Source organism: Diplotaxodon limnothrissa, linkage group LG19 (genome assembly GCF_057381915.1).
Source record: "Diplotaxodon limnothrissa isolate DT_005_m linkage group LG19, D_limnothrissa_male_GT1.1, whole genome shotgun sequence".
Classification (NCBI taxonomy): domain Eukaryota; kingdom Metazoa; phylum Chordata; class Actinopteri; order Cichliformes; family Cichlidae; genus Diplotaxodon; species Diplotaxodon limnothrissa.
In genome coordinates, this window is record NC_140614.1 from 29,615,654 (window position 1) to 29,630,482 (window position 14,829).

Genomic DNA, 14,829 nt, shown 5'->3' on the forward strand with positions numbered 1-14,829 from the left:
TCTACTTACGAGTAAAAAAAAAAAAAAAGCGAAACAAAAAACACCCCTTCCCTATTGGTGTTAGAGTTTACCATGTCAGCCAATCAAAAATGATATGGCAACATGTGGCACTTGGTTGTTTAGGAAGAAGGGGCCGTTTTAGGAGTGACACCCGCGACGGAAAGCGGGCGAACAAAAGAAAGAGAGCGCGAGTTTTCATATGTGAGACATTAGTGACGTTTAGCATGTTTGGAGGCTGTAGTTAGTGTGTTGTGTAGTTATTGTTTTGTATTGTGTGTCAGTTATACTGCTCAATGTCACATTTGCTTCAAAAAAAGCCATCAAAAGCAGATTCCATTGTAAACGCTGTTCCCACATGGAAAACAGGACTGATACACCTGTTGCCAGACCTGCAGGGTTTAGGCCTTTGGTGTTCTCCTGTCTTATACTGAACACAAACTATTTTATTTTTTATTTTATTTTATTTTATTTTTGGACTGGCACAAATAATTTGTGTGCCTTCTTATTTGATGCAGAACACCTGATTGTTTTGTAAATAGATTTAAATGGTTATATAAAAAACGCCTGAGGCCTTGGCTGCATTTTTAGGTAAATAGTACCATATAACTTTGTTTGCAAAACTTGTGCATGAAGTTCCCAAATTGATATAAAATTAGTTTTCAAAAAGTGTGTCCTCCTGAATGGGGATTATAAGCTAACAAGCAGCGTTGTGTGTTTGGCAGATGGCAGGTCATGACGGAGAGTTCAACTCTCATTCCACTTTTTGTTATAAATGCATTCAAAAAATGTTGTCATAAGTGTGCTACATTGGTTGTGCATCAAAATTACTTTAAAAACACTGACAAAACCATGAGCAATTATCTGGAATAACTAATTTTAACATCTTATTTCTTAAGGCTGTATTTTTAGCAACAACACTTAATGTGTTTTAAAAACAAAATGGTAGGTTTATAAATGAGTCTGAGTCTTATTTGATTTCCTTGTTTTAGGTCTCAAACATAGTCCAGCATCAACGAACCATCAGTTTGGAAGGGTTACTGATATTTGTTCGCGACGACGAGACCAAACTCTTCTTAACATGTCTGGTGAGTATGCAAATCTACTCAATCTTCAGTTTTAGTTTACAGAGACTTATATGTACTGTTGTTAATTTTGCATAGGATACAGATCCAGTTGAGAGGGCAACCTGAGGTGTTACGGTGGGCATCCTCACTGTTCTGGAGGACTACGTGGGACCCAACTCGCAGTCCACAGGGGTCAACACTGCCATTGTTTTGGAAGAGAACATTATTCTTGATGATCTGCCAGACCTTCCCACTGCCTTTGCCTACCTGGCCTACTTTATGGACTCAACATGGAGTTTCCCAAAGAACTCAAGTACACATTTGTTTGCTGTATGGAAACCAGATAGAAGAGTTCACATCCTGCCATCTGATGTTTTGAATCTGTTTGTTAGTGACTATCAATCAAGATAGGTTTGATATTCTGTCTGACAATACCACACCTTTAAAATTGTAACATTTATTACAAAAATTTGACCTTTTTTTTTTTTTTTTTCTCCTTTGGGAAAAGGACTTTATTTGTGGCTGAATGTTGTCAGTATGTTAAAAATGGCTCATCTCAAAACATTGTCAGTGGTGCAATTGTGTTTGAATACAATAAAGTTATTTGAAAATCAACATTGTGTAAACATTCATTAATACAACAGGGAAACTATAAAGGATACTTTTTCTAGACTTTAGGAAATTGATTGGCAAAACAAAATGTTGCGTAAACTAAAACTAATACCTTGTGTAAACTTTAGGAAATACATTGCTTAAAACAATAAAATATGAGAAGAAAAAGCAGTTATTAATCTTGTAAACACAAAAACATTAGTTGAAGCAACTTTTCTCCTAAACTTGAAATTATAAGTGATCCATCAGAACCTAAAAACGTAAATGCAGTGGGTTGCCTTTAGTTAAGTTTTTGCAACTTTGTTTAAAAAAAAAAAAAGTCTTTGCTGAGAGTCCTCTTGCGATTTTGATCCTCTTTGTCTGGAGAGGAAAGGTGAGCCCGTGGTGGGGAGCCCTTGAACTTATAAAAATAAAGACAAGATTTACCTTGTCAGGGCCGCTGTGTCCATTCACTTTGTGATGACCATTGTGGTGCCCATTTTGGCTGGATTTGAAGTCTCCATACGCTTGTCCATTTAATCCATTGCCGTGATGGTGCACTCCTGACTCCCCATTGGCGGTTTTGGGAGAATTATCAAAGACATTTCCTGTGTCTTTATTTTCATTAGGATGAGACTTGGATGAACTGCCGTTATCCAGAGTGTCACAGTTCTCTTGGTCTGATTCCTCTTGGCTATCCGGCACCAGGAAGGACGCCCCGTTTCCTACAGGGTTCTGATCCCCATTACTGAAAGGCATGCCGCTGACTTGGTTTAGTGGACGCGGAATAAAACGAACGTCTGGTTGGATGTCTGAGGTAGACTGTGAGGAGGACAAAGAGCTGGAGGAGGAGGAGCTGCTGGCGGAGGACGGCTGGCAGTAAGAGGAGGAAGAAGCAGATGGGCGGTTCGGTTTGCTTTGCCCAATTGAAAATGAAAGCTTCTGTTGTTTGTCGCTGTCTAGAATCATTGTGGGCTGGCTTACTGAGTGGGAGATGGAAGCAGAAGAAGCTAGTCCATGGTTTGGTTTCCCCACCGTGCTGGGCTTGGAGCTTGTGGGATAGTCCCTCAGAGATCCATTAACATGAAGAGAACTCTGAAGGAACAAGAAGTCACAACAACAGGTTTTTAGAAGAGAAACACTGGGTTTAACAAAAACAACATTATCAGTACCCTCAGGTGAGGAAGTACCTTGTTCATGTGTGGTGGCAGCTGGGGACCTATGAAGCCAACACTGTTCTGATGCATGGTGGCGATGGTGCGTGGGATCACCACCGGCCGGGGAGATGACTGACCAGATATGCCAGCGTTATGGTTCAAGTGGCTGTAGTCCCCAGTTTTTTTCACATCTGTGCACCTGATGACATGGAAAGAATATTAACCATGACAAAGCATCAACATTATAACATTAGGTTATAATAATACATTTTCTACAAGAAAAGTGGGAATAAACATGTCTACATTATTAAATAATGATGGGAAAAGTTCTACTGAAGGAATAAGCCTAGAATGTTTAAAAATACCGATGTTTACTCACTTGATGTAGAAGAGGACATATGCCTGCTGGTTGAGAACGGTCCTAATGTCACTGACTGACACGGACGAGTCATTCATCTGAAACCACTGCAAATTGCTGGCCTGTGAGACAGAATGAGAGAGATGTGACACAGCAGATTCAGTTTCTGAATTGAATTTGAGCTAAAAAGAAGAATCTTATGGTTATATAGGGGTCTTTTTTTTTTTTCCTTTCTTTCAATGCATACAAAGTATTTTTCTCTGTTTGCATTCAGTTTTCTGCTTAAATGTGTTGTTTATGGTGTGTGTTTGTTTGTACTAAGCAACAGCAGCATTCAAACAGATTCGGGCACAGCCAGTACCTTAATATAGCAGAAATAGTGTCCAGCATGACAACTCAATCCAGAGTGAACCAGCGCAGCATACAGCCTGTAGAGCTGGGGCTCCCCGTGGGACTGAGACATGAAGGGCCGCAGATCCAGATGCTCCAAATACTTCACATCCTGATGACCACCACACAAAGAATTTCAAACATTACATGCAAATATCCTGTTTTATAATAAAACAAAGCATCTGTCATGTATCTTTATGACTTAAGCAGACACTATTGGCCATTTGACTTTGTGATTTTGCCTCCACTGAAGTCTGCAAAGCGTTTGAGTGAGAGGGTGAGCACATTGGCGCTGCGATGGATTGTGAATCTTTTTGAGGCCGTTACCATTTTTTTGCACCTGAAGGAAACAAACATTCATCATGGTTTGGCATCTCTTTGACTTACTTGGTGCATTTGTAAGCATTTTCGCCATCCAGCTGTTCTGGCTTGACAAACTGCTTCAGAGCTTTGGAGACATTTGGAGCAGTCTATATGAACAGAGAGAGAGAGGAAAAACCTCACACTCCATAATGCAGAGAATACATAGTAGCAACGTCACTTTGAATGTTGTCCAATTACCTTAATTTCCAGAGTGATATCCAGAAAAGGGTCAAATGTATCTGAGACAGCTTTGCAGTTTAAACGTTTAACAGAAACAGAAATCAGTGCTATGAGTATCACACAAGCTGTAAGACATAAAAAGACAAATAAAAGAAAAATAAATCAAACCTTAAAAAACAGTGACTTACCTCTGGATCTTAGGTACCCGCCAAACACTTGATGGATGAAAGAGGTTGTACGTGCTTTGTCTCTAGGGGCCACCGTACATCAGTCACATGATCACATTTAACCAATGATCGCCCTTGACGGCAGAACGCGCTGGTTACGAGCCGGGAACGAGCTCACAAAGAGCACGCGCATTTTTTGCGGTCCGGAGCTGTAGGAGAAACACAAGTTAACTCAGAGACACAGACTTACTATATTTCTTCCATACAGACTGATGCCACAAAACCAGTAAGTAGGTGTACAGCGTACACTGTAGTGTGTAGCACCCAGGAGTATTATCTTATTACGTACACGTTGGTAAGCTGTCTTGTTGCAACTGACAAACGAGCGTGCTGTGTGTGCAACAGCGCGACAAACATTACCTGTCCTTTTATTAACTGCACAAGTAGTGCTGGTCACAGCTGCTGGCTACCTGTGTAAGGCTGTCATGGGTCTGTAGCTCTGTCACCGTTTTAGGGAACATATTTAGTTTTAAAGTATTTAGAACATATTTAGTTTTAAAGTAAGTTTCCGGGCTTTTCCTGCCTTTCTGGAGGGATTATATTTCACTAAAAAACGATCTAATATTCATGTCCACATAATAATTATTATAATTATAATATATTAAAAAACACACGCTGTATTTTAAAGAACATACATTAAGAAGCAGATTATATTAGATTTATATTTTAAATAAGACAAAAGTTGGATTTTACAGCAGTAAAATGATTGTATCTCTATAGTTTAAAAATGTAATAAGCTTTGCCCCTGCACAGAGTGGATAGTGAAACAAATGGAATCATCATAAATACATTATTTTATATTTATTACTTCCCCCTCCTCTTTGCTTTATTATTGTAGCTCTAGTAATAAATAATAATGTAAGGATTCTGGATCAGCACCATGATGCCCATAGTATATACAGTATTCTGAAGAAGGTCTAAAATGTCACTTTGTGTGTGTGCATGTGTGTGTTTTATTTAGATGGATTTTTAAAAAAAATATTACTCATGATATAACATTGTCCAGACATGCCTGGTAAGGACATGAGGAGGAAACAGAGCTGTGTGAGGCTACTAAAGGCAGTGCTATAACATTTTTCTCTCATCATTTTATTGTAGATTAAGTGCTGGAGTTGTTAGGTGTGGATGATTAAATTATAGTTTATTGCAATAGCAAGTTGTGCCTTGTTCTCACATAGCAAGTGGAGAGTGATATATGAAAAGATGGGATGGAAGGAAGAAGAGAAGCAAAGAGTGATTCACAGGCAGAGCCTAAGCGCTGTCACCAATCTTTGCATTTAGTTATTATCTCATGACACTTGTTTAATCAGCTACCATCTCTCCTATGGACTTTTTAATGTCTACAGTCTCAGATCAACACAGCCCTGCCCTCCAGCACTATCCACAGCAACCCCTCAACAGCAACATTGTACCCATCAGGTAAAACATCGGCTACGTTTGCTTTGCCTTGTTGCCCATATTAGATTCTTGATGAATGTGTGTTGTTGTTATTCAGCCTGGCTCAATGTGCCCCTTTTTAGCTTTAAGCACCCGCCCCTTTAAACCTCTCTGCACGGCCCTGGCTCAGAGCACTGGGCTGTGCAGTTCGGGATCGCTGTCCCGATGTCTCTTCTTTTTCTTTTTCTTCTTCATTTCCGCAGCTCTGTCTGAATCTCCGTCAGAACTTCTACGGGATGACAGAGAACCAATCACATTGTTTAACAAAACCAAGATCTCAAGCTTTACGGCCAGCCTAAGACAGAAAAAGTGACCCATTATCAATAAAATGATGAAAATTCTTTCCGTTTTTAAGAAAATATTAATACTGATAGTGAGCTTTAACCCCATATTATTTTCAAAAAAAATCTAGCTTAAAACAAACAAACACATTTCCTTCTGTTTTCATTAAAGGATCGAGAGAAAGATGGCAATACTCACCCACTCTCACGGTGTCTGTCTTTATCCTTTGATTTCTTCTTTTTCTTACTCTTTTTGTGTTTTTTAGTGTGGCGGGCCTCAGAGCTGTCGTCCCTGTCTTTGCTGAGAGTCCTCTTGCGATTTTGAACCTCTTTGTCTGGAGAGGAAAGGCGAGCCCTTGAACTTGTTTGTTTCTGGTGCTGTAGAAGGTGAGAAATTTCCTTCCTTTGAGGAGTAATTTTCTCTCTCTTTGCCATTACTCTTATCCTTAATTGTCCAGGAGTCTTTACTATCCTGCAACCACCTCCGACTGCCACGAGACTCCTCTCGGTGGGAGTAACCATATCCCCTTCGCTCATGGTCAATGTCCTCTCTTGACCGGTAGCGGTAGTAATGGTTAGAGCACCTGTCGCGATCACGCTCCCGAGGGTGCTGGAAGGTTCGCTCCCGGTGACGATCGGCCTCCCATTCCCTGTAGTAACGTCCAGAAAGGGGGAAACAATCCCTGTACTGGCGGTGGTGACTGTCTTTGTAGTCCCGTCTGTACCGGTGACGATCATCGTCGCTTTCTCGTTCGTGACTCCTATCCCTGTAGTGTTTTTCTCTATCTCTGCCAGAGCTAGAGTACAGTCTTTTCCTGTCTCGGGAAGATCGTTTTTCATTGCAACTAGAACTAGGCTTGGACTGATACTGCTCCTTTAGTATTTAGTCCTTCAGTCCCTGTTGTTGCACATTTTGCGACAACACTGCCTTTTTGTCCAGCTTCTTTCTCTGTCTGGAATATGAGCATAGGCAACACAACCAAATACTTTCATATGGCTAATGTCTGGGTTTTTTTTCATACCATCTCTGATAGGGTGTTTCGTTCTTTAAAGCAGATGTTGGGAGCTTATTCTGTATGTAAGCTGCAGTAGCAACAGCTTCTGCCCAGAATGTGTTTGGCAACTTTGCATGTGGCAGCATGCTTCTAGCTGATTCCACTAGAGTTCTGTTTTTTCTCTCTGCAACACCATTTTGCTGTGGTGTGTGTGGTACAGTCATTTCATGGTGGATGCCTTGAGCTTTCAAATATTCTTGAAACTCTTTAGATGTGTATTCCCCACCATTGTCAGTTCTGAGTCTTATTACTCCCTGTCCACATTCATTTGAGAAGGTTCTTTCAAGCTCTTTGAACTTGCTCAGGACTTCTGTTTTTTCTCTTATGAAATACACTTTACAACATCTGGAGTAGTCATCAATGAAAGTCACAAAGTACTTTTTTCCTCCTACCCAGATAGCAAGGAAACATTGAAACAATGTTGAGTCAATATCAGGTGATGTCATTGAATCAACGTTGAAGTGTGACGTTGACCTAACGTCACTCTTGCACCCTTTTTTAACGTTGAAACGTCAGGTTTTGATGTTGAATCAATGTTGAAACCTGACATTGATTCAACGTTATATTTTCTAATACTGTTGACATTGAAACAATGTCAGATTCTGATATTGAAACACTGTTGAGCTATGGTGTTGATTTTCCACCTCTTTCGCACAGTTGCTTTTTATTAAAACAACAGTTAAATCATGACTGGAAATCTACCTCTCTTTATAGGTATTTTAACCAATACTAAACTACTGCATCAATATTAATATCCTAAAATAAGAAAGCATTGCATGTGATGTAACAGAGAAAAAACTAAACAAAATAAGGTCAATAGGCATGTTTCGTTTGCTAAATACTTTATTAAAAGACAGTTTCCTATTTACATTTATATGTTTCACAGAAGTTTGTAATTTTTTACTCTGGGATGGGGATGCATGATGTGCGTCCTGCACCACCCAAACGATCTGGGGCGTATCGGAGCCATTTCTGCACTGCTTGTGCAAAGACAAACTCGGACATAGAGTTTGCCCCTAACTGCTGCGTCAGGCCATCTAGGACAAAAATACACACACACACAAACAAAAAAAGTGAATTAGAGCACATGAATAAGCTCTTGTTAACTGTCTTTAAAACAAAATAAACATGGGGTCCTCGGGCTGTACAAACTACAACCCGAGGACTAAACAAGCCAAAGACCAAAGACTCCATCTCCAGATTAACCGGACATGAAAGTCTTGTTATTAAGAAGGACAAAGTAATATAGCAAAAAAACAGTAAAACTTACCAAATATGCATTTGCAGAGCGCTGTATCTTTAAATGCCCTTTTTTGCTTTGTCTGGTCCTTGGTTTTTTTCCCTGCCCAGTTTAGTACCGAGGCCAGCTCGTTTGTAATGGCATAAGCCATTACACGGCGGACTCGCACCTCCAGTGTGGTCCCTCCAATCAAGGTAAAGCGTCTCACCTATAGACACATTTTAAGAGATGGAATTAGCGTGTCTCATGTCTTTAATGTGTATACAAGTGCTTGTGTGTTTAATCAACAGGCCGTTGTTATGTATTTAAATCACATCTGACAGCTATTACACTTTATAGTTACAAAGTGTACATAACCTTTATATACTTACCATTGCCTTATTTGCCTCTTGTGATTGAAGAGGTGCCTCTGCATTGTTTAGCTCCTCAATGTTGTGCAAGGGCAAATCCAGAGGCAGTACCCCAGCATCTACCGATTCATTGCAGCCGGTATTGCGGATGGCTCTGACCTCCTCACGGAGTTCGTTAACAGCTCTCGTCAGGTCTGACAGAAAAAGATAATTTTTTTTAAGTATTTAAGAATACAGACAACTTGTCAAAAGTTTCCTTGTGTCACACACAGATATGTACAAAGACACCAGACAGTATTTTATTACCTGGTATTGTCACTCGAGGCGCCTGGGGAAACCGTTTTTTTGTGGGCTGCTCATCCTCTGAGTCACTATATGTGTACAGGGGATTTGGTCTAAAGAAAAAAAGTTGAAAACGGTCATAAGTAATTACAAATGTGCTTTTGGAATATTAATTCCTAAAGTTACAGTTTGATTTATAACAACACACACAGGAAACGGAGATGTGCAAGAAGGTACAGTATACAAGGAATTTTTGAAGTGCACAAGTGTACACGGCTTTGCATCTATAAAAAGTTTACAAGCTTCCACTTTTTGGACTATATTATGTGGTGATATTGCAGTAAGGAAGCACCACAGATATGTATAAAAGACAAGATCATAAATTCTTAGCAATCAAAGATATGTTTGTGAAATAAAAAAAGTTTTACTTGTGCTTTCTTTTATGACTGGTCTGAGTTTCAGCTTCGGACTGAAGGTCAGACGTATCACAGTGTTCACTTAGATATTTCTGAAGACTGCGTTCTGCTTCGTGAAATGTGTCTGGAAGTACAAACACAATGTATGGCCAGACATAAATTAGGACACGAAAAACTTGTTATTGTTACATTTATACAACACCAATCCAGATGATACCCACCATGGCTTATTAGAAGTCGGACTGGTGCATAGGTGAGCCATGTTGCACCAGGATGAACTCTCCTCTTTACTGTGGCGTGGATCCTGAATGTGTCTCACGGAGGATATGGAGGCCATGACAATTTCTCCCCATTTATCCATGAACTAGGGACTATTTCTGTACCACCAGTGCTGAACTGCACAATGCACCAGTCTTTCATTTTTATCTTTTTTTAAAATTTGGAGTCCTTTTTTGCCCTGTCTAGGATAAACAGTAAACAGATAATTAAAATATACTTCATAGTCACTACAAAACTTGATCTATTGATTGAACTAAATAATAAATAATAGCTTAAAATGTATATAGGCAACAATTACAAGCAAACCCAATAAAACACTTTTTTTTTTTTTTAAACATACAACTGCGTGTGTATATGTAAGCATTTAAACACTGAAGATAATAAAATTAACAGTATTTTGTCTAAGTCTGCCATTGTAGGAATTCATGGCACCGAGACAAAAACTTGGCGCACAGTGTGGCATCAAAATAGGCGCACACCTTTGACGCTGCGTTTTCTCCGTCTTCCTTTGTCCACACGTAAATGTTAAAACGGAGTTTTCGAAAATATCCGCCCTGGCAGGCGTCTTTAAACACTTAGACCCCCGGAGAGCAGTCATTTTGGGTTTCTACCTTAGACCCCCGCGGAGTCATCATTTTGCGTTTCTACCTTTAAAAGCCGGAGAGCAGTCAGTCAAATGCTGGAAGTGGAAGCTAAATTGGCTAGTCATTCATATGTATATTAGGTTGTTACCTAGGAATTCTGGAGGGAGGGGAGTGGGGGTGAGTGATTGAGGGGGTGGGGGAGTGGAGTGTTTCAGTTTGCCATCTTAGGGAGAAATCAACACACATGGGTGTAGGTCCTTTGTTGCTGAGATTTATTGATGAAAACAGTACAAAAAACCAACCATTTGTACACATATGTACAAATAATAATAAAAAGTGAGTGAGTACATTTCAACATTTTCAGCAATCACTCACAATCCTGGCACTGCCATGGTATCTGTCGTCTGCATTTACCACATGTGTATCTGTAGCAGTGAACACATCGCATAGTGGCCTGATTTTTCTTGCATTTGTGTTTGACCTGACACGTGGCTCTTTTTCCAGGGCTAGGTGTGGAGGGTTGTGTCCGAAGCAACTGTTCTTTTCTTGCCTTCTTCGCAGCTACATGAGAGCGAGCCAACTCTGTTGCAAGCGCCACCAGGAAGTCCACCCGTCTTTCCTTCGTCCCGGTGCATGCTTGATACAGCACATGTGCATTCAGTGTTGCCATGTCAATCATGTTATAAAACACGGCAACTGGCCAGCGCCGTGTTCCTCTGCGGACAGTGTACTCCCGAACCATCTGGTCCATCACATCCACGCCACACTTTGTTTTGTTGTAAAGGGTGACAGTGTTTGGCTTCCTTTTGGTAGTGTTATCAGTCTGAACCACGCTGTGCATGCTGCTAAGAATATAGACTGTCCTCTTCCGTTTGGCCGCATACGCCGTCAGCGTGGCAGCAGAGGTTGAAAACACCTAAGAAATAAGATAAATTGTTATTTCCATAGCCCTTTTACACACAATGAAACACATAAACATAGAACCACAAAAGACCTGCAACATACCTGAGTGGTGAATTCATTGCGATCTGTCTGTCTAGTGGATTGAGGAATTTCCCTGCGAATCTTGTTGACTGTGCCGAGGATGGTGGTTTTCCGTCCAAGAAGTTTTTGCGCAAGTGAAAGCGATGTGAAGAAATTGTCCGTGGTAACATTTCTGCCCTTGTCTAGGAATGGTTCCATCAGCCTCATCACTACATCTTCAGACAGTCTCTCCCCACTGGGACGATTGGGGTCCTTGCCAAGATATGGGAAGACATTGCAAATGTACTTGGATTTTAGGTCGCAAGCCACCCAAAACTTGATCCCAAACTTGTCAGGTTTACTTGCAATATACTGCAGGAAACAGCACTGAGTCTTTGATGGGAAAAGCTGTTCATCAACGGTGATATGTAGACCAGGGTTGTAGCACGTGATGCAGTTGGTGACAAATGATCCCCACAAACTGGAAATTGCAGCGAACTTATCAGTCTTTGCTCGATCACTGCGGGTGGACTTGTCATCAAAGCGTAGGTGTTGCATGATGTCTTGGAAGCGGTTTCGTGCCATAGTTCCAATTATCTGTGGGTTTCCCAGGTTTGCTGACCAGCAGTCATTTACAGATGGAACCCTGGTAACCCCCCGCAAGATGACAATTGCAATAAATGCCATTAGTTCAGGGAGGTCCATGAACCAATGAACATGCTCCGTTTGCCGTGCATGTTGAATAGTCCATTCTTGAATGCTACGAAGCATGTCAAGAGTGATGAAACACAGGAAGCTCTGAAGGCGACTCGAGATACTTCTCCTGGCCTTAGCCGTTGGCTCTCCATCTGCAGCGTACGCTTCTATTGGGGTGAAAGGGAGACAGGTCCCCACCTGTTCTTCGCGCCACACTGTGCCATCTTTCGCTGTCTCAGTCCCCAAACAAGATCTCTTTTTAGGTGGAGAAGCAGTCTCCTCATCTGCAGTGTGAACAAATTCAAATTGTGAGCAATGGGAAGGGCAAACAAAATCACAAATGCATGCATAGATACTAATTATAATTCCAGTATCTCCTCATCTGTATCAGAATAATGTCTGAAATATCTTACTTACTACATCCATTTACTTGTTTGAAATGAAATAGGAAATGATATGAAATGTCTTCTTAAATAAAAAGAAACAACTAGAGTTAGGGTTACTAGCTAACCCTAATCCTGCTCTGCTTTTTTAGTATTTTTCACTTGTTTGAAATGAAATAGGAAATAATATGAAATGAAACCTAACCTGAAGACTGATCAGACAGCTCCGAGTCCGAATCCGGCTGAAGTTGTAGGTCTTCTCCATCCGAGTCACAAGGGTTGACTTCACTCAGGATCATTTCCAAGGCCTGCTGCATTTTCTTTCCTTGGAGAGGAGGTTCGTACACCACAGGATTCTTCAGGGCAATGAAGGATTAGGCTAAATGCAGTGAGATTATATCCACCTCAACACAAAAGGAAGTCCCACCCCCCACCCCCCATACACACACACACACACAAAGAGGCAGTTGGCAGTTAGACATCAGCAATCATTCACACACACCCACTCCCCTCCAGAATTCTCAGGTAACGACCTAATTTACATATGACATTATGCACTCCACACTGTATATAAATGCCACTTGTTTTGCACATATTCAACTCTGTATATTTTATATATTTTATTATTATTATTATTTTATTTTTTTACTATTTAATTTGTAAAAATGTGTATACACACACACACACACACGTAGGAAAATATTTAGTATACACATCCAGAAATGCATACACTATTATATATTGTACATATATTTATTAGTTTCAGGTTGGCCATTCTTGTATTTTGCTCGTTTGTGTTGTTGTGTTTGCACATCTCTGTTGCTTGTGGGGCTCGCACACAAGAATTTCACTCGCATGTGCTGTGCCAGTGTGCCTGCACATGTGATGTGACAATAAAAAGTGATTTGATTTGAATTGATGCTAAAAGACTAGCAAAGTTCGCTTCCACTTGGCTAACAGAGGGTTAGAAAAGTCTGGGACTTCTACTGTTAAAAATCTCAGTTTTCAGTTGATGAAAACGCAGTTTACGTGTGGACAAAAGGTGCAAACGCAAGGTAGGTGAGCGTGCAGCGTAGAGTTTGAATTGAGTGCGAATCGAAGTGGGTGCTCTCCAATCATTAAAAGTAACAAAGTCATTGAACACATTTATACAGTTACTTTTACGTTTATCAATCATATATCACAGATTTACAATTTTTTGTAGTACTATGCTAAAAAGCAACTACAGAGCGAAAGTCTGGGTCAAGCGCCGAGGCGACGGCAAGAACAAAGGAACCCTCGAAGCGTTAAAGCTAGCTTTGTAAGGGAATATAACGGAAAAGTATGAAACGAAAATGTTTTCTTTGTTGATAGACTTTGTTTGCAGTGCAATTTATTTGTTGCCGGATTGTAAGATGAAAGTAGACAAAATTTCGGGCTCCCACATTTTATCCGAAACTTTACATTAACAAGTTTGTTTGTTTTGTTTTTTTTACTGTTATTCAAATGCAACCATGGAAATAACGACTAGAACAAAAGTCATTCATTCTTACCTTATACTAATCGTGGTGCAGGCCAGTGCAGTGCATGAACTGATGCCTTCTCCGGTCAATTCCGCTGAGAGTAAATCTAATGTCCCGCTCTACTGTACAAGACAATGGTTACCTGGAGGGACGTACCAATGTGATAGGGGTGCTGCGGAATAGTCCAAGTGGTAGCAGCTTTAATTTCCCGCTCAACCATAAATTGATGATTTTTCAACGTGATTGTTGTCACCTTGTCAACTATAAATAGATCAACAATCAACGATGACAGAACAACAGTGAATCAATGTTATTTCAATGTCAGTGTCAGGTTTCATCAGTATTTCAAATCAAATCAAATCACTTTTATTGTCACATCACATGTGCAGGCACACTGGCACAGCACATGCGAGTGAAATTCTTGTGTGCGAGCCCCACAAGCAACAGAGATGTGCAAACACAACAACACAAACGAGCAAAATACAAGAATGGCTAATCTGATATGGAACTCCAAAGTGTTCAAAATTAAATAAATAAATAGGTCAAGATGAAATAAATAACTATGTGAATAAATAAGACACAGATATGTAATGTGAGAATGATATTGTGAAATAATGGAACACATTTTGAAAACAATGCTCATTATTGTGAAATATATTACATTCTGCTATATAAATTTACTTATTATTGTGAAATATTATTTCATGGTCATTATTTTTCACAATAACAGAGATTATTCCTGAGGCATTTTATTTATTTCCAGCCGTTTTTAGTCCAAAATGACCTTTTTTCAAAGTCAGTCTTTATTTCAAAATCCCGTTTTTCCCGATGGCCTATTTATTTCATAATGCGACTTTTCAGCAGAATGACTTTGTCTGTCAATCAATGTAAGTGGGCTGGACCTTTGCACCTATTGGCTTATCGTTTACCATCGACTAGTTTTCCTGGATACCGGCTCCGCGGACGGCTACTGCAGCTAGCAACAGCGTGCTAGGTCAAAAGTCACGGAGGATGGCGGACTGGTGTGAACT

General features: G+C 40.2%; 2 protein-coding genes and 1 long non-coding RNA gene across 3 annotated transcripts in view; all 3 read right to left on the reverse strand.

The window, feature by feature from the left end:
- Nucleotides 1-14,829, reverse strand: part of LOC146612455 (ubiquitin carboxyl-terminal hydrolase 42-like) — a 33,376-nt gene that overhangs the window by 2,044 nt on the left and 16,503 nt on the right. The window contains 2 exon segments of the mRNA XM_085342491.1: nt 2,103-2,750; nt 2,846-3,011. Of these exon segments, the coding sequence (XP_085198617.1) occupies nt 2,103-2,750; nt 2,846-3,011 (814 nt within the window).
- On the reverse strand, nt 5,146-6,888 carry LOC146612456 (uncharacterized). Its single transcript, XM_085343179.1, has 2 exons — nt 6,248-6,888; nt 5,146-5,996 (listed from the first exon to the last, which is right to left on the reverse strand). The coding sequence occupies exons 1-2, from the start codon at nt 6,886-6,888 to the stop codon at nt 5,894-5,896; spliced, it is 744 nt and encodes a 247-aa protein (XP_085199305.1). The 3' UTR covers nt 5,146-5,893.
- LOC146612457 (uncharacterized) lies at nt 9,041-9,671 on the reverse strand. The gene is made up of 3 exons (XR_014904935.1): nt 9,613-9,671; nt 9,404-9,515; nt 9,041-9,088 (listed from the first exon to the last, which is right to left on the reverse strand). It is a non-coding gene; the product is annotated as an uncharacterized LOC146612457 (long non-coding RNA).

Excerpts from the sequence above, each read along its gene's own strand:
- LOC146612456 (XM_085343179.1), bottom strand. The coding sequence starts at position 6,888 with ATGAAAAACGATCTTCCCGAGACAGGAAAAGACTGTACTCTAGCTCTG. Across the intron at positions 5,997-6,247 it reads GACAGACACCGTGAGAGTGG|AAGTTCTGACGGAGATTCAG; the intron begins GTGAGTATTGCC and ends GTCATCCCGTAG.